At 46.1% G+C, this 27,064-nt stretch overlaps 2 protein-coding genes and 1 long non-coding RNA gene across 5 annotated transcripts in view; 1 reads left to right on the top strand and 2 right to left on the bottom strand.

The window, feature by feature from the left end:
• The first annotated feature begins 197 nt into the window (after positions 1-197).
• gsk3ba (glycogen synthase kinase 3 beta, genome duplicate a) lies at positions 198-21,897 on the top strand. 2 transcript variants are annotated; one of them, XM_029839479.1, is made up of 11 exons: positions 198-1,172; positions 7,488-7,681; positions 12,082-12,165; positions 16,089-16,199; positions 16,514-16,644; positions 16,928-17,034; positions 17,169-17,266; positions 17,400-17,507; positions 18,319-18,505; positions 18,631-18,729; positions 19,009-21,897. In XM_029839479.1, the coding sequence occupies exons 1-11, from the start codon at positions 1,085-1,087 to the stop codon at positions 19,074-19,076; spliced, it is 1,275 nt and encodes a 424-aa protein (XP_029695339.1). In that variant the 5' UTR covers positions 198-1,084; the 3' UTR covers positions 19,077-21,897. The 2 variants fall into 2 exon arrangements, with proteins under 2 accessions (XP_029695339.1, XP_029695373.1); XM_029839513.1 differs by having other exon boundaries at positions 199-1,172; positions 17,400-17,495.
• Positions 9,049-13,617, bottom strand: LOC115250943 (uncharacterized). The gene is made up of 5 exons (XR_003889459.1): positions 13,451-13,617; positions 11,932-12,237; positions 11,216-11,342; positions 10,407-10,588; positions 9,049-9,178 (listed from the first exon to the last, which is right to left on the bottom strand). It is a non-coding gene; the product is annotated as an uncharacterized lncRNA (long non-coding RNA).
• Positions 21,898-23,766: 1,869 nt separating the features above from the next.
• The window catches only part of nr1i2 (nuclear receptor subfamily 1, group I, member 2), a 3,673-nt gene continuing 375 nt past the window's right edge, over positions 23,767-27,064 (bottom strand). The window contains exons 2-9 of one of the 2 annotated variants that reach the window (XM_003961708.3): positions 26,480-26,658; positions 25,573-25,703; positions 25,304-25,473; positions 24,993-25,231; positions 24,776-24,921; positions 24,239-24,355; positions 24,036-24,141; positions 23,767-23,947 (exon numbers count right to left, since the gene is read on the bottom strand). In XM_003961708.3, the coding sequence (XP_003961757.2) occupies positions 23,791-23,947; positions 24,036-24,141; positions 24,239-24,355; positions 24,776-24,921; positions 24,993-25,231; positions 25,304-25,473; positions 25,573-25,703; positions 26,480-26,652 (1,239 nt within the window). In that variant the 5' untranslated portion in view covers positions 26,653-26,658 and the 3' untranslated portion in view covers positions 23,767-23,790. The remainder of the gene's footprint in view (positions 23,948-24,035; positions 24,142-24,238; positions 24,356-24,775; positions 24,922-24,992; positions 25,232-25,303; positions 25,474-25,572; positions 25,704-26,479; positions 26,659-27,064) is intronic. The other variant, XM_011607792.2, reaches the window with a different exon arrangement.

The raw sequence follows: 27,064 nt of genomic DNA, 5'->3' as shown, positions 1-27,064 counted from the left end.
GAGCCGTCCATCTTGGGAGAAGACCCGCCCACTGTCCTCGTCGCGGTACGGGAAAAAGCCTTTGAAGTCGTATGGGCGGTGCCAAGAAAATTATGCCATGTGGTGCACGGCAGAGGTTCTCTGATTGGATAATGGAACCACGGGTGACGCCCATTTTTGAAGGATACCTCCTCTGATTGGCTAAATTAGCCACCCCAGATTCGTCGTTTGCGCGTTCACAGTCCTGCCATTCTCTGTCGCGATTTACGTCCGCAGCGCGAGCCTCCTACTCCGGAGAGGAAGCGTGAAGCGACGGCTACGGAAACGGCGTAGTTTACGTGCGTAGTGACAAAGACAGTGAGCCCGAAACCAATGGGGAAGGAATAAAAAAAGAAATTCAGTATCGTCGCACTCCGTGCTTATCAGACCAGCTTTTTCGACTAGAACGCGGCTACGGGGCTTCATTAAAGACACTGAAATATCCGGCGGCAGAGGCAAATTTTGACTCAGCCCGGAAACGTTGAAATCGCTACAGCAGAGCCACTGGCCGATTTTTCCGTTGGAGGGTTTGTAGGCTAGGGTATAGCGAGGGAGCCGCCATGGCAGTCGGATCACAGAGCCTCCACATCGGGATATGAAGAGGAACTGCATGTGCGCGGAACTGACAAGAACGCACCGCTTTTTCGTCTGATCCACACCTTATCCAGCCACTTTAAGATACCATCTCAGCATTCTTCGCCCGTATGGACTCGATATCTCTCTGAGAACGAAATCACAATTGGTTTTATTAGTCGGGGGGCCACAGGGAGAGGCCGGATTCATGACTATTTTAGTTGGAGACGTGTCTTTAAAGGCCCGCTGAGAGAAAACCTGGAGTAAATGATGTTGTGATCGGCTGATGGTGGGAAATAGAAGGCGAATTATTAGGTGACAACGAACTAAAGAAAAGTGCTCGTGGGAAAAAGGGTCAGTTTCTGCCAGTCTTCCTGTAATTATAGTCTTATTAGTTCACTGTCATCCTTTTTTGGATGATAAGGTTCGGCGAATCGATCAGTCCTGTCGTTTAACAAGTCAGAGCCGAGAAGAGAGCCAAAGGTGTTGGATCATGTCGGGGCGGCCCAGGACCACATCCTTCGCGGAGAGCTGCAAACCAGTGCCGCAGCCATCGGCATTCGGCAGCATGAAAGTCAGCAGTAAGTACCCGACTGTAATTCTCCTGCAACCTACCCTATTTTTGCATGCAGCAGGCCCATTGTGGGCCAGATGTCCTCACACGACGTCTCGCCTTACCCGGGCTTAAAATGTGTGCAGCTAGCATGACGCTAGCTGGTAGCTTAGCACTGTCATATCTGTCACTGGCTGAGATTGGCTCCTGCTGAGTGCAACGCTCGGGATGAGCACACGCCGCTGCACTGTGCGCCGCCCTGGTCAGCCTGGCGAGGATTAGCAGGCCGCGCTGGGGCAGGGCCGGGCCGGGCCGGGCCGGGCCGGAGAAGGTAACGTTGGCATAGTCCTAGGTCAACAGCCAATCCGTTCTCCTTGGATCGCAGATCCGGTGTGATTAGAGTGCAACTGGACCCAGATTCGGGTCGTATACCGGTGTTACTACATAGCAGCAACCGAATGCGTAACAGGGTTAGAGCGATATGGCCGGTCTATTACGCAACGCTCGGATCGGGAGGTACGTCCGTAGTCGAGACCGACGGGATTCTGGACGCGGGTCCAGAGGAGGAGAGCCGGTGCCGATCGTGGGCCAGACGTCGAGACGACTGGAGGGAGTGCCAGAAATCGGGCTAGTGAAGCGGTCCGGTGTCCAGCGGCACCATGGCTGAGGCTGAGAGTGGGGGTCAATGCACACATCTGCTTCATTAGGCTAATTGGAATGATGAAGACGGACATTTCCTTTTCCTGTTCCAAAATTTCCGCCTCATAAACGTGAGAAAATTAATTCTGTAGGTCTCAAGCACAGCTGAAAGTGAGGTGGGGCCGGTTCATTTGTAGCCCTCCAGCACATGCATGGAATTAGCAACAAGCAACTTAACGATATTCTTTGATCAATCTCAATATAAACTATAAAGTGAATGTAAAATGTGCAGACAAATTCAGGAATAAATCATTTAAAATTTTCCTAGAAACCACTGATGCTCATGCGTATGTGACGTGCATCAAAGATTCTCTTCTAATCAAAATGCAAGAACTATGTCCCACTCACTATTTCCAGGCAGTTGTGTTCAATTACATTAAATCATTTTTTTAAAAAAAGAGACGTCACGCTGCATGCAAAATGTTTTGCTGCGAGAGCATAAGAGACTTTGGGCGCAGGAATGTGATGGTTGACTCAAAAGTTCATTGCCATAAACTCTGTTTGTCTCCAAGTAAGGCTCATCTGGACCGCCTTTACATAATGATCAGCCATTACATGATGCCACAGGGGTAAACCATCTAAATGGGTGCTAAATAATTGGATTTTCATTAACAGGTGGTGTTTACCCCTCACAGGAGAGAGAGCGCTGGCTGGAGGCTGATGATCAAATGATCTCTCCAGCTGCGTTTGGCATCAGTTTAGACGATGAATCGTTGGATAGACTCAACGGATGTGTGGGTTCTAGTGGCTAGATTCTCATCCCGGTGCCACTGAATATTGACGTAAAGCGTGCGATGACCCGCCCGAGCTGTGAGGCGACCAAGGTGGGACTGGAGCAGAAAGTGGGGGCCTGGTGAGTTCGGCTCAGACTGACCGCTTCTCATTGGCAGCTCGGCTGAAGATGGCCCGGTGCATTTTGGAATAGTGCTCATTGATCTGGATTGCGTTTCCACTGCAGGGTGTGTGGGCCGCACGGTGGTGGCGGTGTCAGCTATATGAGTAACGTTGCATCATAGTAACATGACACAGGCGCAGCTCGCCAATGCATGCAACCAAGGAAATATGGGATGCAATTAGCAGAAATTACCCCACTGACATTATTTATAAAAATAGAAACAACAGTACAGGACGTTGTTTTAAAGTGGATGTAAAAATGTCCCAGGTTCTGTCCTGAGCTTGGGGTTTCCTTCGTATTTCGGACTCCAAAAGACTTTAAAATGCCCCCAGTTGTGATGGTTCCTCGTGAGGGACTGGTGGCGCGTTGTAGGGGTAGAGAGGTTTATACCCCGGTGAGGGTGAGGATGGGATCCAGGGACGCTGACATTTTGATGCTTGAGCGACGGGGACGGAGGCCTCTCCAGCTGTTGTTACTCTGTATAGCGCCACCTCTGGAGGCAGCCTCCCGCTGCCACTCAGATCTGTTCTCCACCACTGGGAGCTGCACTGCTCCCCACCATCCACAGCTGTGGCAGCCCCCCAAACCCAACCTATGCATGTCCTCACATGTGTCCCTCCGAGCGGTTGGTTGATGCTGAAGGGAATGGGGGGGGGGGCAGCAGCGCAGCAGGGAGTGTGAAAGGAGCCACGCTGGTGTGATTAAACAAACCTGTGCAGCAGATATGTCGGCTGGCTGGCATGGGTGGGTTTTTTTGGTTTTTTTTGGTCTACCCCAGTTTATCTGGTTGCAACATATCTGTTTCCACTGTTGATTTAGTACGGCGCTCGTTTCCTTCATCCACAGATCTGTTTTTGAACTGCTCCTCTGTAAGATAAGGCTCATGTCCTGTGACGCCAAATGCCTCGTTTCCTTTTGTGAACTAAAAAGACCAGACTCATGTCAACTGCTAAGAACATCCTTCCGCCACCTGAAATAGTGTGTGACATCAGCATGATGTCTTCATTATAAATCAAATCTTCTGGGTGGGGCCATGAACCAGTGCATTGTGAAATCCCTAAGTTGTAGGACAATTTTGATTTTTGTAATGTTTAAAGACAGCTGGAATTGTGGGGTCCAGCTTTTAAACCAGCTTTATTTTAGACCTAGCATGTGCGATACCAGGGGAAGGGGAACTAATACGGGACTATTTTTATATTTATTTGCCTTTTACTTTAATTACCACCTACACCTCCCACTAGGCAGCTAGCTAATTTTGCTACATTCCTGGCACATGAGCCCTCTGTCCTTGCTGCATATCCAGTTGTCCTGGTAGAGAAACAGTCTGGACTTTCAAATTGAACGGGGTTATTGTCAGTGTTGCAGTTGGCGGCAGTATCAGTAGCAACAGGTGTTGCTACCGTATATCAACATGCTTTTTGCTGCATGCTGAGGCACCGGCATGAGCTGGCTGTTCCCCATCTTTGTCAGAGATCAGCTTGATCTATGTTCTTGGTGCTGTTTTTAACCCAAGCTGGCATCACTTTTGCTACCGTGTCAGTGCATCCTCAAGTGTGCCACAATGACATCATGCAGACTGTTTAATGGCTATAAGTGCCTTTATATATGGCGACAGAGCAGCTCTACTCCGGAGAGATCGGCCCAGCTCCTGAGGACACCAGAGGATAGAAATGATGGACATGTTGCAGATTACATGACTGTTTCAGCCTCTGGGAACAGCTGGGCACTTTACAGCCAAGTATCATGATTGTTATTTGCATGAAATACATATACTTACTCCATATTGTTAATCTTCTCCACCATCTTTTTGCTGACCTCAAAATACGTGCATTTTGTAGGGGGCTAGTCAGCTGGCCAAGAATGATGCCTGCTTAGCATTTCAAAGCTGTGGCTCTCCTTATTTTCCTCTTGCTCATTACTTCCTCCTTCCTACATTTTGTGTTGAAGAGAACAAAGTGAAGTAATTAGTATCTAAATTTGAAATAAACAGGGCAGACTCAAAAGGCAAGACTAGAGCAGGAGGGACTGATGCCTCTGCTCAGTCCACTCTCCATGCAGCAGAGTCCATGCTCCTTCCTTCTGCCTGCTCAGAATTTCACATTCACTCTGATTCACGTTGCTCTGGCCAAGCGCTGTCATCACTGACGCTCCAGAGATGTGATGTTCCAGTGAGGTGTCGCGTCATTCCATCATTCTCACAACAATGGTGGGACACTGCGCTGTGTCTCTCTGAATGTGTACCTGCTCGCATTAGCATAACACGTGCGCGCTGTTGCTCACAGCACAAGCTCCTCCATCCACCAGTTGTTTCTAGGACTGGTGCCGATCCGATCCACTATCTGTATCGGGTTCTCACACCAACAAATTTCACGGATTGGAAACTTCCGAGATGTCTGCTTTACCGTTGTCTGCTGAAATGATTCCACAAGTGTCTCCTGCTGGCTAGTCTGCTAGCTGGCTGCTAACTGTAGAATAGATTTCTTGAATGGAGAGACACAGAGAAGTCTGTTTGCAGCTAGCGGCCTAGCAATGAGCAGCACTGGGGCTAGCAAGCTTTTCCAATGTTTCTACACAGCTGTGTGGGAATATATCACACTTGAAACACTGCAAAGCAGAACAGCAAGGTGCAATGTTTGGAAAGCCGATATTCTGAGCGGCGGAAGCAGGATGGGATTTTTCCTGATTGTAGAATTTCCTGTTTTTCCCTGACTTCCTTTTCCGACCCCAAACTTACGTCAAGTTGCCTTTTAGGACTTACATTGTACCTGTGTATTACAGTCTCATATTAAAGTTAACAGCTCATATTGGAATAGGAACGGAATTGGCAAATACCTAAATTGAGGTACTGGGACCAGATCACAAGTTAAAAAAGTGGATTGGTGCATCCCTATTTAACTATTTTATAAACGGTTTGAAAGTTGCACAGAATCAATAGCGGTCATATCTTATCTGTGACCGCTAGAAAAAAAAAAGCTTTTACATGCTTTTTGGTCGACTGCCCCCTTGGTTTCCGTGACAAAGCCGATCACTGGCAGTGACGGTGTCTCACACGTGCTCAGTGCTGCTGCGCTGGCCCCATTGTGCACATGTATGAGTGGAACTCTGCTCTGACCTCAGCTAGTCCTGAATTGACTATCATCGCCTCTGGCCAGAAGTTGTAGGTCCGTCTTTTCTGTGCTGCTTTGAAGCTCAGTGAAAGAGCAGATTTACCTCAACTGGCCCCGTCCACAGCAGCTTTTATTAATTTCGGCTGCATTATGAGGATTCCTCACATAAACTCCAACATGGACACCAACAGTGTCGTTTAATTGCTTGCTCATTGATTTCCAGCACCAGCGTGAGTTCTGCTGTGTGTTACTGTCTCCTTTCTGGGAGATTTTCTCACAGTTTGAGGAAATGTAGAGGCGTTGGAGAAGTGGCCCTGCTGGAATATGTGGGCAGTTATTTTCATCTCTCTCTCTCACTCTATCTCTGTGTCTCTCTCTCTCTCGCACGTGGAAAAAACTATTCTTGTCCTTAGTCCTTAAAGAATCTCTACAATTTCTCTTTGCAGGCTCCTCCTGAACGCACCTCCCCATCTTCCTTTGATCACGTCCATATCTTCAGTAATATAAGTATTGATTGGTCACTGCAGTAAAGGAAGCACACGCGCGCCACAGACAAGCGATGGACACAAAGACGTCCCAGTTTCGTATAAATCCACCCATCAGTGCGATGTCTTATTCCCTGAGAGCTGTTAACAAATGGACTTGGGTGTCTGAGCTCCAAAGCTAAAATTAGACATATCGAACAGATCATTTGATTCTCGTATTTGCGTGGGTCCTTTGGCTTCGCTGGGCCTCTTCTTAAAAAAGCGGCTGCAGTTTAAGTGAAGCGCTGCCAGCGGGGAGTGTGGTAGGTGGCAGTATTTAGCGGCAGTGTTTTGTGTGGGAGGGGCTCAATCTAGACCCATTTAGAAGGTGTTTTGCAGAGAAAATGTGCAGTTACGGTTCAACAGCCATGTTTGGTTTCTAAAACTGAGGATGTGAGGATTAAAGTCTAGAGAATGGATCATTATTTCTTACATTTCACTCCATCAGAAACTTTAATGGGCACAGATCTGTAAAATTCTTTCTCCATCCAGGATCTTCTAGTGGTCTGTGCAGTTATACCTTGACACTTTATTGTCATCAAGCTCTATTTCCCAGATTTTAATTGAGCATAAACTGTAAGATTTCGATCTAATCAGTTAGGACCCTAATTATGTCCGTTGCCACTTCCTCTGTTTGATAATTGAGCTTCTTTTTGCTTCCTGTCATTCTTGGCATACATGCGTGCTGTCAGTGTGTCACATTCCGGTCTCATTCCACCATCTGACATAATTAGTACAAGCTGCTGGATCATCCTTCACACTGAGGGGACACACAGCTAAATGGTGCCTCGGAGTTGATTTGAACCGGCTGTAAATTGAGATCTGAGTGAGGAATCGTGAGTTTGTGACTGAAACAATCATCTTCGCCAGGAGAAAGGTTAATATAGTTTACTTTTAATTGGTTTTCTTTCTAATAATCAGGGAGGGATGATGAAGAGCATTAGTTTGGCTAAAGCCTTTGAGAACAGCGTTCACGGAGGTGCCCAATCACTGCTCAACGCTGCTGAAGCTGTTCATCAGGAGACGGTGCTGCTGGAAGAACCGGGTCAGAACCGGGTCAAACGGCTGCAGCGAGAAGAGCTTCTGCATATCTAAATGTTCTCTGCCTCTCTCATTAGGGGATAAAGATGGCAGCAAAGTAACAACAGTCGTGGCCACTCCGGGCCAGGGTCCTGACCGACCACAGGAGGTCAGCTACACAGACACCAAGGTCATCGGAAACGGCTCGTTCGGCGTCGTGTACCAGGCTAAACTGTGTGACTCTGGAGAGCTGGTGGCCATCAAGAAGGTCCTTCAGGATAAAAGGTTTAAGGTAAGACATGCACACAACTCCCCCTAGTTTTGCTTCAGCTTTTACTTCTTCACACAACCTTTCTCAGAGCCTTTACCTCCCTTTGATGTTTGCTGGGTTATTAGTTTTAACCAAACTAGCCAAACTAGAAATGTGTTCATCACAATGAATGCAACAGTGAAAGGAAATCAAATGAACTTTCCATCGAGCTCTGAGCCCAGCAGAACCACCAAAGGTGTCTTGCAATTTACAGTAGTAGGTCACTGATGCTGCTGATTTGAACTGATGTTAAATTGCTGGTTCCCCTCATTTACAGTAATCCTCCTCCTCCTTGAGAATCACAGTTGTGCTACTGCAAAACAACGCTCCTAAATTTCCAAACATTTTTGATACTGACACATTCTATTCCCTTTAAATAGCAATTTAGTTGCTTGAGCCTTGCAGCCGAGTGGAGGGTGTTTCTGTTACAAGCTTAAAGAAAGGGTGATATTGGCTTCATGGTTGAGCTTCTGCTCATGGTGGTGTGCTTACAGCTCAGTTTAAGTCTTATTCTCAGTCACTAAGTGGAGTTTCTGCTTCATGTGGAGGGATTCATCAGTTTTGTTTCTAAGCAATCAGAATAGAACAGGTTCTGCAGTGATGTGGACGTTCTACTGGTCAGTTATGGTAAAGATGAAGCTAAGCTGGAAGCTCTACATTTATCAGTCTGTCTACATTCTGATCCTCTCCTCTGGTCATGGCCTGGGGATACTGACCAAAGCAGCTGGAACACAAATAAGAACAGTTATTCCAGTGGAGATCTGGGCCCAGCGTTGGTGATAAGGTGCCCAAGCATCTGAGAGGCTTTGAGGGGAGCCAGTTGAGGTTCTTCCGGTATTTGGTTAGGTTGGCTCATTTGGTGGACCGCATCTGTCCTTTAGCCCCTGGGTGTTCTCCCAGAGGGTCAGGTCAGCGCTTCTCTGTAGAAAATGCTGCCCCACCAAAATGGAACAGAACCGATGGAAGAGAAAGCTGATAAGTGATTATCCAAGCAACAAAACTAGCTTCCTTTTCAAGCTGCACAATGTTCTTGGTCCACATTTACGATGGTTACGATGATGGTTTCCTCTTGGTTAGCTGCTGATTGCTCTCTGAAACCAGGCAGCTGCTGACTTTAGACATTACCCAGTTCTACATATATAGAGCTTTGCAGCAATTTTCATGGGATCCAAGGATGGAAATGTGTGAACTGTGTGAAAGTCACAGGCTTTCTGGCATTTTGTTGTGCGTGTTGGATATTGTGAGTCCTGCTGACGGCAGCTTGAGCTGGAATCATCTGACCTGTGAGTCTGGACTGGGGAAATCTCAACTCCACCAGCAGATTTACAGCAGTAGTATTGATGATGGTTGACTAGGAGTCAACTAATGGCTGTGGCTAGCATGGCATTTCAATAGGTTGCATGTTTTAATAGAGCTGAAGATGGTGTGGTTTCAGCTTCTCAATACTTCTGGCTGCCCAGGCGGTCCTCATGAACAGTTCTGTTGGGAAAAATCCAAAGCAAATGAGTGCTAAGACTTTGCACATGACTACCAAGTACACACACACACACGCACACACACACACCAATATTGTTTTTTTCCTCCTTCTCCTCTTTGCTGTCTGATTAGCTCTTCATCAGCTGTGATGAGCAGAACCTTGTTAGCCCATTGTGTGTGTGAATGATTTGTCAGTATCTCGTGTACAAGTCAGGCGGAGAAGTCATGTGAGTCGGCTCTGGGTTTGGCCACAGCTGATGAATGTGTCAGACGGTGTTGGTGAACTCACAATCCACTCTTGGTGGATTATGGGAGAGTTTCTCCTCCATCCCATCAGAGGGATCACATATCAGCCTACTGGAAAATGGATGCTTAATGGATTGCTTAAAACTAACACACACACACTCACGCTCTTATTTAGCATGTGATTGCTAACTCTTATGCAACCTTGGGTTGGTCATTAGGTCATTTTGATGGCATTTAAAAAACAAAAACCAAATTCAACATTCAGCACAAGGGGCAATGAACCACAAGCCTGATTAGTTATTCCTCTCTCACAGTTATTGCAAAGCTAAACTCTTGTGTAGCTGCACACTGATGATCATTGGTTGGACAATGTTGGGACCTCTATCTGTATCTATTCTGTCTGTATGACTCTCCATGTGCTCCAGCATCAGGCAAAAGGTCTGAAGTTCCGCAGGTATGAATGTGAGTGTGTGGTTCCTTGTGCCAGTCCTGTGATGAACTGGTCAAATGTCCAGGGTCAAAGCTCTCTGGTGGAAGCACCAAAGGACAGATCAGCCTGGGATCAATTCCAAATGTCAATCAAATCTGAATTTTCCAGAAAAGACGGGAAAAAACAGGTTAGGTGTGTGTTTTATTGAAAGGTTGTCGAGGATAAACTCTCCTAGTTTTTGAGAACAGCAAAGGCGACATGATTAAAACAGAAAAACAATAAATTGTTTGTTTTTGGTATCCAATAATAATTTACATTATCTAAAATCCCCTTCACTGTAATCTACATCACAGATTTACGTAAATGGTTATCTACCTCTGTTGTGGGCATCTTCTCTTTTGCATCTAACACTAGTAGAACTTAAGATATTTAAATTATTTCCATTTGTCTTACGTGACAGTCCAATAAAACGCATGTAATGGAAGCCTGTTGGGACCGTTGAAACCTTGATAATTATCGGCAGTTGGATAATAAGAAGTCTAAAAAAAAGTTTACCAGAAGGTGATGAGATCTTGTGTGTGCGTGCGCATGCATGTGTGTGAGCTTGGCCGTGTGCTGGGCTCCCAACAGGCTGTGTATGGTGAGGGGTCAGCACTGGGACGGGAGCTGGACAGGCCTTCACTCGTATGCTGGCAACGCCTCTATAGTGGGGATGACCAGGTTGGTGTCATCCAGCCCTGTAAACGTAAACGGGAGGATGGAAATGTCCATTTGTGCTCCACCATTCAGGACTCCACATGACTCTAAACCTTCTCAGGAGACTTTCTGATCTGAGTTCTGATCTTGTTGCCTTTAGGCGCGTTTCCACTGCAGGAACTTCAGGGTGATTTTACGTCACCGTTGGTGCGTGTCTCCACTGCAAGAACCCCCCACACCCCCCCCCCCCCCCCACACTCCCACCCCCCACCCCCAACAGCCATTTACAGGACCTTTTATGGGGCCTCACTCAGTTACTACTGTTAAATGCACTTGGATTTACATGATTTTTTCTAGCTGCTCATCAATTAGTGGCTCTAAATAAGCTGATAATTGATCAAGTGATGGAGCAACAGGTCTATTTAAAGAACTTGTTTATTTACTGTATACACTTGTGTACTATTGAATACTGTTGCATTTTTTGCCCATGTTGGAAAATCTTTGCCCCAAGCGGCCAGAGATGAACAGGTTGAACATCATTGACCTCTCTTGGACATTCAAGACTGACAAAGTTCAGAGTTAATCAGGAGAAAATAACTTGAGATAGAAATAATGGACGTAACAACTTTACTTAGTGTAATTAAATTACTTAAATGTAATTTAATTACCTTTCTGTAACAAGTATCCTGCACTGCAGATTCCACATCGCTGACAAAAAATGTATCGTCATCACTTCTTAGGAGTAAATGAGCCAGACAAAACACAAGCCATCCTCAGTCTCTGTAACAGGAGCATCTGCAGAAAGTTTTAAAAAGATGGTGAGGTATTGATCGAATTGGGGAGTTAAGACATTATGGCCTGTCCTATAAAGTGCATAAAAGGCAAAATATTGGCTGATCTGAAGTTCCCGAACAGATGGGCAGAAACTCAAAAACTCGTTCTCGTTCTGCAGTTTCCGAACTGCCCATGTTTCCCTGAGGGGAGCAGCCCTGTTTGTGTCAGCAGTGCACCGTGTTTGTCTGAACAGGAAGTGATGGGCTGTGGTGTCACATCGCAGCACCACCAAGCACCACATACACCTGGTATCGGCCCCATACCAGGCTTATGTGGTATCGGCCCCATACCATGCTTATGTGGTATCGGCCCCATACCAGGCTTATGTGGTATCGGCCCCATACCAGGCGTACACAGGACCCTCAAGAAGAGAGGAATGGTTCCTGTAAAAGCTATTGCTATTTACCAGCATCTCTCACAGTGAAAACGCACTTTATTTCTTTGTCGTCATCAAATGCGTGAACATATTCTTTCCGACTGGCTTTGATCAGGGTGACTATATGTTGTGGATTCATTTGAAACACCTCTGCCTCCTCTACTAGAGCTTTACCTTCTATATATCTCGTAGGGTTGCTGGTTGTGTGCTTCACTACGGTTGTTCTGATGTGACTGTGCACAGTCCAATAAATACCAGCAGCTCTTCTGTTGTCACGTCCACACGCTGAATCAACTGTCTCTCTTTCTCTTCTGTATTTTGTAGAACCGTGAGCTGCAGATCATGAGAAAGTTGGACCACTGCAACATCGTCCGTCTGCGGTACTTCTTCTACTCCAGCGGAGACAAGGTCAGTTACCTCACAATGCTGCTTCTTTGAGTTCATCTCTTTCATCACTTTCAAGATGTTTGGTCACTACAACTGGAAAATATGGGCAGCGAATCAAGAAAAATGGAAGATTGGATATTTCACAGCAAATAAATGAAGTAGTAGTTAAGTGTTGTATTTTCTATGCTATAGTATCTACACACAACCATGCTAAAAAACCCTTCTGTCCAGTTTTTTTGCTAACTTACATTGTGACTCATGTTATAGATTGGTGTTTTAAGAAGCCACAGCCTAGTGTTGTTTTGTGTTGATGGGTTGGAACATCTTAGACTCTTATTACACCTCTGACTTCAACAGAGATAGCAGATAAATCCATCCCCAACAAAGAGCCTAAAGATGTGGAAGACGGAGACTTCATAATGGAAAACAATACTTCTGTTTCTCTTTGTTCTGTGCCTGAAGCTGTAGTTCTATTGCACATCATTTCTCTGTCTCTGGGGTTAATCCAGGGTTAAGACCAAGGTGCTTAACTTGGGTGCAATCATGGGAAGTCATGATCAGCTGACTGACTGGCTGCATGTAATGGTGATCAAGTACCATTATAACAGTGTTAAGCTTTTCTCAGTCCAACTAGCAACCTGTATATCTTGGTAGCAAGCGCCATCTAAGAGCAGTTTTGACGTTCACCGATGCTCTAAAATCATTTACGCCACAATCGTCATCAAATCTGGATGTTTGTGCTAAAGAATCTTCTCTGTTTGAGATGCTTTGAAGCCTCATTACTGCCAACTACTGGCGTTGCACGTCTACTACACCACATCCGTGTGCACAGAGATCATTTTCCATATGTGGCGCCTCTGCACAAGGAACAAGGAAAAAAATCTAAAAACGTTGTGTCAATGGGGTTATGTGTCAGTTGTTTCTTGCTAAGCCTCATTTTAGTTGTGAGATTTCACAGCGGTTTCTCAAAGGAAACCCCGGGCAGGTGAGGCCTTGGGCTGCTCTGTTAAATTTATTACTGAATTGCTGATCAATTTTGTGTAGAAAAGGCTTCAGTTAATCATTGGAGGAGTTCTGGTAACTACAAGGCTAAACTGTGTCGATCAATAAGTTGACAAACTGGCAGCATTCCATGTGTTGGATAGCGACACAAAGTTGCTGGGACCTAATTGTGACAAATGCATTCATGTTGCACCCTTAATAAGGTGGGGGGGGGGGGGGGGGGGGGGGGGTGGAGGAGCTAGACAATTGATAAGGAGAGGTAGGGGTTGCGTTTATAGAGATAGAAGGTTAATTATAGACTTACCCAATCCGCTCCACCCTCTCTCCACCCCCTCGTCTATGCCATGTGCTGGCTCACCTCAGCCTTTTCTTGATATATTGACACTCCCACAGCAAAGACGTCTCAATAATCCATAGCTTTTCCTTTAAGGCCGTTGTTTAGACAAACACATTAGCCCTTATGTCCTTTTCAGCTGCTCCGGTTTAGCGCCCAGGGGGCTCCCACTGAGGGAAGAAGGGGCCACAGAAGCAGACAATATTAATGTTGTGTTAAGAACGGTGCATTTAAAGGCAAGTGGATGGAACAGAGAAGAGGGAGGAGGAGCTGAGATAAGGACCGGTTGGGTGCTTGTGTGTGTGTGTGGGGGGGGGGGGGGGGGGAGTGTCCTGATTGGAGGAACATTGAGCCAGGCCAGAGCTTCTATTGCTGTAACAGTCAGAATGCTCAGGTGGACTTGCGTAACCTCTGACACGTGGTGGACTTGACACACAGTGTGCACTTTTACCCTTTAACCACTTGTATAATAGTGTTGATACAGGAGGCCGCAGGTCCTGACGACACAGGCAGGCAGCTCAACAGTAGAAATGAAGTGGAAATATGCAGTCATCAATACGGTCCAGTAAATAAGCTTACTCGTAGCTCAACATCAGCTGACACTGTCTGGTCACATGACACCACAGGTATTCATCTGTCCTGCTCTTTAATTGGCTCCCCGTCAGCAGTTTCTAAATCTACTTCATAACAAATCATACATGATTTATGTTGTTTGTGATGTTCTGGATTTGTTTAAGCGGCTTCTTAGGTCCCGACTCTTAAATGAAAGCGTTCCTGTCCCGGTCACACAATCCCACCTGGTCTAATGAGCTGCACTTGTGCAACCTGACACGCACACTAATCACGGCTCAGCCAGCGTCTTGAGCGTTATGATGACTTTTAGCGGGCTGAGCCAGTTGTTCAGGTGCAAGTTGTGTTCTTAGCAAATTAGAGCCTGAATTATTCAAGCTGGAAAGCGCGAGGAGCCAATCAGCCCGTCTGGGAACAAGCCAAGGAAGTGGCTTTGTAGAGGCAGGAAGTGAGTCATCGCTGTTGCTAGGCTAAATATAGCTTCAGTGGTGGTGGCAGGGGTGCTGCTTCTATTCGTCAATGATATTATCAATTGGTAGTTTTGCTGGTTGAACACGTGCACACACACACCAGTGGTTGAAGCCACTGGTGTGTGTGCATGTCTGTAAGCTGTTGGGGAGGACGAGCACGGTTAACTCTGACAGGAGGGGAGCGTGTTCCCTATTCTGCCTGGTAAATTCCAGCTTACTCATGCTTCCGTGCACGCTGCCTATTACTGAGCTGCACGTAGGCTGTTAATGCTAACAGGGGGCAGAGGGTAGGAAACTCTGGATGTCTGATAATAAACTCGATCTTTTCAGTGAATGCCAAACCCCACATTTTCATTCATTCTGTTAAATGTAATTTTTTGTGATACAGAATAATCAGGTCATAGAATAATTTATTATTTTTTCCCTAATGTAAAAAGTCATGCAAGGGAGAGTCTTTGAACTATTAAATAACAAATCTTTTAAATAATTTACAGTTGATCCACCCATTGAAGGAAAAATGTACATTTGTCTTGTGCAAGTACCTTTCTCCTCAGAAACAGTTGTTCACACACTCCTCAGCATGAACCTTCTGGTCTCAGTGTTCAATGGGCGCTGTTGAAGATTTATTTCTGCAAATTTGCAGCCATCTGGCAGTTTTGGAACGTTGTCTTGAATAAATGTGAAATGTGTAGGAAGAAGTCTATAGTAAACAAGCTGGCCAGTCACGCTGCTTACGGTGCCGCTAAGCAGTTATATTTTTGTGGAAGGTGAATGTTTTGATGCAGAATTTTGTGTTTTTATTTTATGTTTAGCCCCGATTAAATCCTAATTGCAAATCTAGAATAATTTGTCCACATTTTTTAGGAAATCCTAAATGCAAGCACGCTGTGATCGTCTCTGTAGGATCCAGCCTCCTTTTGGTCCCTTTTTTGGGTGATTTAATTGAAGGATACAGAAAAAGTCCTTAAGTGCATCCTGCTGCCCCCGCCCCCCCCCCCCGAGCTGACTAAAAGTATCTTCTAAAGTCTCAGCTGTTCAATCGGACAAACTCCCGCTGGCATTCCCTCGTGAGGATGTGAGCGAACGTTCCACAGTGACGGAACGTGAGTGTAAATCGCACTACCCAAAGAGCAAGCTCACGAGAATCAGCCGATGAGTCAGGGCTCCGGGCCTCCGGTCAGAATCAAAGGAAGTCCGAGAATAATTGGGCGGATACCAGAAGACATAGCATCCTTTCAGGGTCAGTGTGCTGCAGTCGACGTGCACAAGCCCGCCCACTGACACGGGCCTCGTCCAACCAGGAAATGAGGAAATGATATCATTGTCTGTGGCTGCAGTTGGAACAGACCATTTATAATGCACGTTGTTGTGTTTCCTGTCTTCAGGGGAAGAATCCTATACAATGGATTCACAGTGTCAAAGCAAAAAACCCAAATCTTTTCCCTGGAAATGACTTATCATGCACATATTGGCATATTGTACATGCTAATTGCATGCTAATATACATGCTAATTGCATATAATGACTGGTGTTGACTATAATAACCCAGATTGGCTTCATTTCCACAGAAAGATGAAGTGTATCTGAACTTGGTTCTGGATTACGTTCCTGAGACGGTGTACAGAGTGGCGAGACACTACAGCCGAGCCAAGCAGACCCTGCCCATGGTTTATGTCAAGGTACACAGCCTCTGTATTGTTGTCCTTCACCACCACATGACAGGCATTATACGATCAAACCTTCACACGTGTGAGGGGAAAATTCAACTCTACACCACATCAGCCTCAATGTGTTTCTAATAAATAACTAACAAAAAAACAAACAGCACTGTTAATGCCATCCACCTGGGTAGAAGTAAACATTTAGATCCCACACATGAACAGAAAGCATTTTTGGAACTTCTCTCTTTCTGAATCCTTGTTATTCTTGATAACACCTGACCCACAGGCCCTTGTTAACGTGGTCTTAACCTGTACTTGTTTTCTTTGCTTAGTTGTACATGTACCAGCTGTTCAGGAGTCTGGCCTACATCCATTCGTTTGGGATCTGCCATCGAGACATCAAGCCCCAAAATCTGCTGCTGGATCCAGAGACGGCTGTTCTGAAACTCTGCGACTTTGGCAGGTGAGGATTTATTCTGTTACCACATCTAAGGGAGATGGTCTGAGGAAAAATGGGCATTTGTGGATCTGCACACGTAGTTAGCGTAGCCAGACAAGACTGAAAAGTACTGGAAAAGTTAGGAGTGACAGTCAGAAAGTAACTAAAATGCTCACTAGAACTTGGGTTTAATGTGGATACACAGCACCTGAACCACAGACCGAGTTGCAATTGAGTAAAAAATGTTTTCTTTAAGTCACATTTTTGCTTTTTAAATAATAATGGTGTGTTTCAAATGTGTTTTCAGTGCTAAGCAGCTGGTCCGTGGGGAGCCGAACGTGTCCTACATCTGCTCTCGCTACTATCGAGCCCCTGAGCTCATCTTCGGTGCCACCGACTACACCTCCAGCATAGGTAAGCTCTCTGCAGCTGTCAGCATTTGGACTGGGAGCAACCTCCAGAGGTTAAACAGAGCATATGACGGAGCTCAGTGAGGATTGTGACTGTTTGTAGCAGGCGTCCACATGATGTTTGTCTGTTTTCCTCAGACGTGTGGTCGGCCGGCTGCGTGCTGGCAGAACTTTTATTAGGACAGCCAATCTTTCCTGGTGACAGTGGAGTGGATCAGTTGGTTGAAATCATCAAGGTATTGCTGGAGTCACCATCAGCTCCTCCACCCCCCCACCCCCCCCACCATCAGTCAAGGCTTCTGTTTCTTCAAGGCAAAATGCTAGATTGATTTTTTTTGTTTGTTTGTTTGTTTGTTCTTTTCTCTTCAGGTTCTGGGCACACCGACCCGGGAGCAGATCAGAGAGATGAACCCCAACTACACCGAGTTCAAGTTTCCTCAAATCAAGGCACACCCTTGGACTAAGGTGAGTCAGCAGGTACAAGAGCCCTTTTACTTCTCTCTTTTACGTTTATGTGTTGTGATGACTGAACATGTTATTCCACAGCCCTCCGCATCAGCCACCAACAAAGAAATAATTAAACTGGTGACCTGCTGAATAGTTTTTCTCAGACAACTGTGATTTTTTTTTTTGTGTGTGTGTGTTTTTTGAATAGTGGACAAAAGGCAGATATCAGTCAGTTTCTATTGAGTGAATATAGATAGAAAACTTTGTGGTCACAACAAAGTACATTTTACCTGAAATGGTTCAGTAGACCGTACAATTGCAGAGATTTGCAGCAGGAAAACGAGATTATACATCCGTCAAGATGAAAAAAGTGGTTTGTGCTTCATATCTGAAGCAGCACAGTGGATCTGACAGTCTGTGCCGCTCGCTCACTCTCTATTTTACTCTCAGTCTGAGACTCACTGAGATTCACTGCGTCATGTTCTCCTTTTGGCGTGTGCTTGAAGCCTTTGGGAAACTAAAACAGATGGGAAACCGTGAAGGGACATTCTGTCGAGCTGGCGTCCCCGCAGCGGTCCCACCCACAGCTGTTGCTACAGTGTCACCAGGCACTATCAGGGCTTCCTGTCCACTCTGGCGCCCTGCTCTGGTTACTTTGCGCAACTGCATCTTGTTAGTCCTTCTGCACTAGCTAGCACTGTTTTTTGAATATATACAGCATATAAAAAATTATGTTCATCCCGATTGCACTAGGCTGTGCACAAATAAATGATTTAGCAAAGTTGACACAGAGCTCTAGACTTCATATGAGTGGTGATGTCCTATCTTTTTGTCTGTTCAGGTATTCCGACCACGTACACCCCCCGAGGCCATTGCCCTGTGCTCTCGCCTGCTCGAGTACACACCCACAGCCCGCCTCACGCCCTTAGAGGCCTGTGCACACTCATTCTTTGACGAGCTGCGTGACCCCAACATCAAACTGCCCAATGGGAGAGAGAAGCCATCGCTTTTCAATTTCACCACCCAGGGTACACTTACATGAACACTTGAATTGATTTTGCCACTTGTTGCTTGTGTCTGCTGCGTGATGTCATGTTATAACTTGTCCAGAAGTTTGGCAGGCGACCATTAAAATCTGTTGGCTTTTCCCCAGAGTTATCCAGTAATCCATCTTTGGCCTCCATACTCATCCCTGCCCACGCCCGCAGCCAGGCCGCAGCTTCTACTCCGACCAATCCATCTTCCACCACAGGTCAGAGCCATGCCTCCTACAATTAGAGGATTTTCTTATGGAACCAGAGTTTGTCAATTAGTGCCAGATTGTCGGACAGGTAAAGGGGAAATTAATCACATGGTTGTTAGTAATTATTTTCTGTAATTCTCAAAATAAAGTTCTCTAATCCAACAGGGGAAGCACGTGTTTACTTTTGGACTTGTGGAATGTTTTATTTGTTATATTTGCCACAATTTCTGTTAAAGTGTCTTAACTTTGCCTTTTCCGTAAATGATTATTTCCTCTCCCCGCCCATAGATGGCAGCACAGAGCGTGGTCCCAGCACCACCACCGCCTCTGCCTCGGCCTCCAACGCCACCTCCTGAGCACAAGGACCACCCGCCCTGCCCCAGTCTCAGCCCCAGCCCACGGCCTCTCCATTGCCCCGGCCCGGGGATGAGCTCTGCTCTGCCCTGCTCTCCTCCCCGACAGCAGCAGAGCGACGCTGACGCAGTCCTGGTTCAACAGCTCGCCAACAGCCCCACGCCACGACCACAAAGCCACGCATTCTTCCACTGCCCATCATCCCGCTGTTTGTACTCTAGTCCATCCTTCGACGCCTTCCACAGCTTTCACCTGGGGCAGATCAGAGCAGTGCGGGGCCAGAGGTGTTGTTTACTGTACTCTTGTTTAAAGTACGCTGTACTTGTCTTCACAGTGGTAGCCTGGTAATGTTTGTAAGAGGACAATCTGTAGTAAAGGTCCGAAGCTGATCCCTGTGGTCCTCTTCCTGTCTCTCCGGCCCCCTTTAGCTCCTGGATTCTTTTTAATTACAGCCTCATCTATGTCCCCTCCACCCCAGTTCCTCCTGTATTGCATGGCCTGAGTATGTTTAGGATCAGCTGTGGGGGCAGGCGGGAGCCCCCCCCTCCCCAAATCCTCATCTTTGCCTTTCCCAGACAAGGCCGGAGCTAGAGGCTGATGCACGGGACACACGCATGCACTCAGGCATACACACAGACTCACACACTTGGTTGCATGATGATCCCTGTGTGTGGGGGTGGGTGTGTGTGTGGGTGGGTGCTTGGAAACAGTTCACTTGTGAATCTAGAAGTGGGGGGGGGGCAGCTTTTGGGATTCCGTTTCTTGGCTTGGGGTTGTTTTTAAATGGTTCACATGCTGTTTTACCTGACCTTGTTTTAATGAGTTTGTTTTGTACTCCTGGGCAGACGTGCGATGGATGTGAAATGTATCTGGTCCTGTGTGGTTGTATGATATATACATACAAAACAAGACACGCATACATACACAGTTTATATATTACTTTCCCTTATGTATAAAAGTATATATAGATATATGTATATTAACTGCATTGGTTCACGAATCATCTCTGGTGAGCTCCTGGGTGCGGCAGGGCAGCAGCAATATTTGCTGCTGCATAAAGACAATAGATCAGTTGGTGTTTGAGTTCTTGCTGGAGTGCTGATTCCAGCAGCCACTCTCCTGTTTCTCTTGTATCGTCGCTACTCGGGCTCTAAGTGGACTGAGAGCATCGCTCTCGTCTCCGTCTTTGTACCTGTCTGTAACAGTGTTCCTGTGGCAGAGCAGCGTCTGGACAAATGGTTCCACTTGTCTGGTTCCTCCTCTCTTTGTGTCTATGTGAAGAATTTAAGCTGTTTGACAATTCCCCCAACTCTCCGAGAAGCACCCGGAAGTGGAGTTCCCTGGCTCCCCTGGCTGAAGCATTAGCCTAGCGCCTTTCTCCCCACCTACCAAACACAGCGCCACCCGGTACCGTCTATGGAAGCGTCTTATTTACAGAGGAATGCACGCTATGTTTGGAGAAAAAAAGAGAAGGAAGAGCAGGATTTGTATATACAATATAAATGCTCCTCACCAAAATTATTACTTGTATGTTGGTTTTTTTATGTTATTTTTTTCCATGTTGTGTTCAAGGTATGTATATATGCAGACCCATGTGCTGTTGATGAGCAAAAACAAAGATAACGAATGGTAGGAAAAAAAACAAACAGAATCAGGGCAGAACTGATGTTGTTTATGGATATTGTAGACTATGATCAGCTTTATCCAGCCATATGTTCAATCTTACCTGTACAGTACAGTAGATGACAGCTGTATTATTGTAACAAGAACTAGTCATGTATAGTGTAACTATAGTTTGGAGTGCCTTTGCTTTCATACACCTCCGCCTTGCCCCCCTCCCACCATCCCCTCCCACGTCCCAATATTGTGGCTCTCCTTTGGTGCTGTTGAATGTCCCGCGAACCCTAGAAGACACGCTCAATCTTCCTCCACGCGCACCTCCTCCCCCCTTTTTCATTGCACATTTAATGTAAAATACAGATGTTGTTACTTGTAAGGCCTATTTTCTTTAACTGAAAATACAGTAGACACGTGTTTATTTTAAATGTTTTATCTCGGACACACGTGTAACGTGTGCATGTGGCAGTCCTGACGGGGACTCCGGGGCATGAAGTGTGTACAGCAGGGAGGGGGAGGTGTCGTGGACTGCAGCAGGGGTCTTAAAAAAGCCTCTTTAATACTGTATATATTGGATACAGTACAGTTTCTGTATTACTCAGTGTTGGTTCTGTTACCAAAGCCAGACTAAGATGTAGTTGTGATGAGCCATCCTCAGATGCAGTCCTGTGTTCCGTCTCCTCCGCTCACCTCGGATTATTCTGCTCTTTTTGTTTGTTTTTTTTCTGTCCTGCCTCCTCTCTCCTCACTCTGCTTATTCTGGGGAGGGGGTTCAGTAGCACCCGAGGGGCCTCTCCTGTCTCCTTGCTCGCTGTAATTTTGCATCCATGAACGTGTCGCTTCCACAACACTTTGACCACCTCAGCCTACCCATGAGTTCAGTTGATGAACCCACAATGGTTACCAGAAAAGAGTAGTGTGTATGCTGGTAGGATATAATATACCAGTATATGCACTGTTTTCATATAACTGGGCTCGACTGGGGTTGAAGAAAAGAGAAATCATACAGAATACTGCATAAACACCCCTAATAACAGTACTACTACTTGAATGCCTCTGTTTGTGACTGATACTTTTTTTTGTCCTGTGAAGGTATGCTAAATGTGCACCTCTGTAAATATTCCCTCTGCGTGCTCTGAGGAATAGTTCCCTGGTACTGTAATTTGCATTAAATAAAGAGTAGGATAGCCTGGAAATGATCAAAAACGGTGTTTTGTCTTCTGTCATTCGCTTCAAATGGACAAAAAGCCGCTCCCAAATCCTCCCTCACTGGGCCCACGTGTTCACTCCTGTGACGTTTGATGCTAAAACCTCAGGTTGAACTTCGTTTGCATTTGTCTCACAGCAATTAAAAATGCACCTTGCATGTCAGACCAAGGGGTGGGGGCCTGTTCAAGGCTTCCATCTGTGTTTTCACTGCTTACCTCACAGGGGCCGCCTAAACTCCAGACGTCAGTATGAGGAGCAGCGCCGTGAATCCAGAGCGACTGATGGATGTGTGGCAGAGCTCTACTAGGCTGAATTTAACATTCTTGCCCAAATATCCAGCACTTCACACCAAATTTTCTTTGAGTTTGCATGCGTGTTGAAGGGATGTATGGTGTCATGGAACATATTTCCACTTTAATTATCACTTTCTCATTCCTCAGAGCCTTGCTTTTACAACTTGTGTAAGAAGATGTAATGCTAAAGTACCTATAGGTCATAGTCCATCTCTTAGACTGTGGGAAGTTTTAAAGCGTCATGTGTTTCTAGTTGGGTGCGATCAGAGTAAGGAGGATTGACACGTCATGGAAGCACGGGCCTGAAAAATGGACCAGGAGTGAATCTCCGATGCTCCAGAGACGCGGTGCTGTGGAAATGCCGCTTTCCACCACAATGGGAGGTTATAAATTACACATCTGTGGAAACAGAAACATCCATCTTCTTATCTGATACCAGGTCATGGGGGCACCAGTCTGAGCAGCGATGCCCAGGCTCTTCGGGGAGGATCCCAAGGTGTTCCCCTGTCACTCCAGCGTGTTCTGGGTCTTTCCCCGGGTCGAGAACCGTGGTCTCAGATTTGTAGATGCTGATTCTCATCCAAGGTGCTTCACACTCTGCAAACTACTCCAGTGCTGAAGGTCCCGGCCAAACGAGCCAACAACACATTATCTCTAAGAAGCAGTGATGAGCTCCAGTGGTTCCTAAACTGAGCCCCTGGCTTGATCATAAAATAATGAACAGAACTGGTGACAAAGGGCAGCTCCGGTTATAAAGAGACTGCACAGCCGTCAGCAGAGGGCCTCTGGCCCCATACTCCTGAAGCACCTCCCACAGGAAGCCCACAAAACACATGCCCACTGGTTGTGCCAACTCCCACCAACCGTCAAACATCCTGTGGAGGGTTGATCCAGTGTCTCACAACCAGGACGAAAACCACATTGTTCCTCCTGAATCCGAGGACCAATTATCGGTCAAATCCTCCTCTCCAGTATCATGGAATGGAGTTCCCCAGGGCTATGAGCCCCAAGAGTTGGAACACAGTCCCCATTTCCAACAGAGGGACCACCACCCTGGTCTGTCAATCCAGAGACATTGTCCCCAACTGCCATGCGATGCTGCAGAAGCCAGGACAACCTCACAGCAGCCAGAGTCTTGAGGGCCTCGGTGTGGATCTCATCACACTGAGGAGCTTCCAAACTCCCTCAGTGTCTTCAGCTTGATGAGGTCATCCGTTTGGAGCACGTTCCAGCACTCCTCCCAGTGCCTCCATGAAATCCAGGTGTTCTGCACCGCTGAGAGACCCTTCCCTGACCCGAAGGTGCGGGGAGGTGGACCTTTCATTCACCAGGTAAGACTCCAACACTTCATCTTCTCACTGTGGCAACTCCAGAGCAGAGGAGGGTCCAGCCTCTCTCAAGGAGCTGGCTTCCAGAGGCCAGACTGAGCCTGGAGGGGAGTCCAAATATCTCTCCAGTACTGATCCTGCACTGGTTCAATCTATACGAAATAATATAATATGAAAGTCCTTTTTTTTATTCTAACACAATAACTTGGTGAGTTTAAAAACAATTAATGACGACATGGAGCTCATTTACAGTTGAGGTTTGTATTTTATTAGAGGTCGTTAATTTGACTTTTGCTGACCATCTCCATCAATAGAGGCGGGATGACGTTAGGCTGGATGTCCTGGATCTGGAGAACCTGTTTGCTGTACTCCTCGTTCATTGTTCTCATCTCGGTGAGGCAGGACAGGACTTTAGGGTACAACATGCTGGAGGAGCAGAGGAAACATCCACGACTGAGCTCCTGAGAGGTTTCACAGCTGAACAGTCTGAGAGCAAACTCAGTCGTTCACTCACTGTTTTTCCGGTCCTGTTCTTTTTAACTCGATCCTGGTTTTTAGCGCCAGCGCCAAGTTTTCGTGAATCTTGTCGATAACGCTGTGCTGCTGCACACCGGGACGATCTGATTAAGTTGAAGCAGACACGTGTTCATCTACCTGATGGATGCAAACGGACCCTGCAGATGATGTGAGAATAACGGGGGGAGGACTCTCTCCTACCTGGAGAGAACAGGGACAAGGCCTGCATTAGAACATACTCCTCCTCCTCCAGGCCGAGGTTCCGCAGCGTGTGGTGAAACTTGAGGAGAGGCTCCAGGAAGAGTGGCTGAAAACCAGCTGCAGGACACACATGAAAGTCAGCCATGGATGCAGCCCAGTTCCTCCTTTAAACACATCACTGCAATTATGATGCAAAAGATAAAGACGCCTTTTTTAACGGCATACGTATGAAATTACTCATTTTAGTTCATCTCAGCTGTGTCACATTTTTCTGTTTGAAAAGCTGGAGGACAACACCAGTCAACATGCACGAGCTGTTTAATTTTAATCGCTCTGATAAGTGTAAAATACGCAACATAAAACTGGAACAGACTCTCAAAGGCTGTTGTTTCATCCAGAATTAGCACAGACAGAACCAAAAAGAACAGGAAGGGATGCTCAACCCATGTAGGATAAAAGGCAACAGCCAATAATGACATCGATCCCAATTAGCAATAGACGCAACAGATGTACAGATGTGTGTGAGTGCGATCCCACCTCGTACGGCATCTTCTATACAATATGTGGCGTGGCCACATTCCCAAAGGCCTGTTTTGGTGTTGAACACCATGTTGAAGCGGATCTCCATGACTTCAAACGTGGCTCCCTTCAGCAGAGCAATTTGGTCCCCGATGAGTAACGACCTGCGAGAGGCGAGGCCTTACTGATTTGCAGAGAGAAGCATGACGCCGCGTAGAGGACGAACGCGCATTACTTGAAGTCCGTGAGGCTCTTGGAGAAAGCGATGATGTCGTGGATCATGCACGTGGCGAGGTCGGTCACGTGCGGCAGGGCCGTGAAAACGCAGCCCCGCCTTGCGTTTTCACCTCCCTGGGTCTGAGGCGTCTCAGGGCGACCGTGGAGACGGGCGGAGGTAGAGAGGGAGCTAACATCTGAGGACGCGGGTCCAGACGGGCTGCTGCCGCGCACAGCAAAGATGTTTCTGTCCATCGGCTGAGAAAAACAGAAACAAACGCTCGCTCAGACTTTTAGAAAGATCAAACAGGGTTGTACTCGTCAGCGCACCCTGAAGCTACTGAAGCGGTAAAACTCCAGGTCAAAGGTCTTGCGGTGGCCATAGAGGAGCTCACGGATGGTTTCTTCTTGTTGGGACGAGAGGTGGATGGGCGTGTTGAGCATCTTTTTCCTCTTAAGGCGGATCCTCCTCTCCATGATCTCCTTCTCTGACATGATCACTGCAAGCACGCACATACTGAACCAGGCATAATATAAACACACACACACACACACACACACATATACATATGTATCTATAGCATCGAATGGTGGCCTACTGTCTTGGCGCATGCCAATGGCTTGGCATTTACGGAGGCGGCAGTCCTGGCACTGGCGTCGGTTTTTCTTGGTTATACTGCACTTATTTAAGAATTGACAGGGAAGTGGTGGCGTCCTCTTTATGGCACGTCTGGAATGAGTCCAAAATATAGCATAAAACAGCAAACCTGTAGTTAGAAGACATGTTCAGTGGCAACAGTCAACCACAGAGCTCAGTATAGATCAAATATAGTATGCACAAGCCTTTAGATAGTGTCATCATAATAACAAGGTTTTTAATGATACAGGTACAAATTAATGTCAATAATTTGTTAGTGCTTTGTTAGATTGTCCTTATCTGGTCTCAGAGCTCAGTATTGAAAACATATTGAGACCTTCCAAACAGACCGATGACTTGTTGACAAATTTATTTTTTAAAAAGTCTGTAAAGCATTGATGTGTGTGTGTGAAGGGAAATAAGCTACGCTTATTTATGCCACAGCGACATCTAGTGGAGATCTGCTGAGACGCTGAAGAAGATGACAGATTTTGAGCAACTTTAAAACTTTGATCTTTGACAAAAAACAGGACTTAAAAAAAGCCTCACGTATGGGAGGGGTGATTAACAAAACAGACAGCTATTAAACTGAAATAAAAGCATACTTTGAACAAACATAGACACACAATGTTCCTTGCTCTAATGATGGTGAAATTAATCAATAGAAAATTTAATAATTAGAAATCTGACATAAAGGGCAGCAGGAGAGAAAGAGACAGGGAGGAAATATCCTTAAGTTGTTCATTAATAATTTTTTAAATTACAATTATATATTCTTTAGTTCCTAAAGATTGCCGCTTTGATTAACATCATATTGAGTATCTCAGATTGTGAATGTGTGTGAGGGGGGTGAGGTTTGAAATTCCAACCTGAAGAAGCCTTTGCAGCCTTCACAGGTCCAAGCATTAAAGTGGTAACCTTTGGCCTGATCTCCACACACGCCACAGGCCCTGGGTTCCTCATCTCCCAGCACCTCTTCCTCTTTATTTCTGAGGGCAAGTGCTTCTCGGATGCTCTGCACTGAAGAGAACCCGCCGCTCATTCTCGCCTGGAGGATGATGGGATTGTTCTGACATGATCGCTTGAGTTTTTCAGCATTTGAAACATTACTTCTTTTAATTAGATACAGCTTTTTGGACACATTCAGTCATGTTAAATTCCCAATTAGTCAAGCTGTTAATTTACAACCATTTCAAACATTTATATTGCACTTTAATTTTACACCTTTTAAAACTTTTACAGTTAGAGCTTTTACACTTTTCCCCATCCAAATGAACGTTTTCACTTCCTTTTTGTCGGCCTATGTTAATTTTTTGTAGCAGGCTCTAGTTTTAAAATGTCATTTTGCTCAACCACAAAATTCATAGGTGTCATTTTTGAGGTGTTCGACAGTTGTTTTGCAAAACTACTTTCGCTTCGTGTGACAATAAACTGCCGATGAACAACAAATCTAA

This window comes from Takifugu rubripes, chromosome 1 (assembly GCF_901000725.2).
Source record: "Takifugu rubripes chromosome 1, fTakRub1.2, whole genome shotgun sequence".
NCBI classification, from domain to species: Eukaryota; Metazoa; Chordata; class Actinopteri; order Tetraodontiformes; family Tetraodontidae; genus Takifugu; species Takifugu rubripes.
This window is presented reverse-complemented; position numbering and strand designations above follow the sequence as displayed.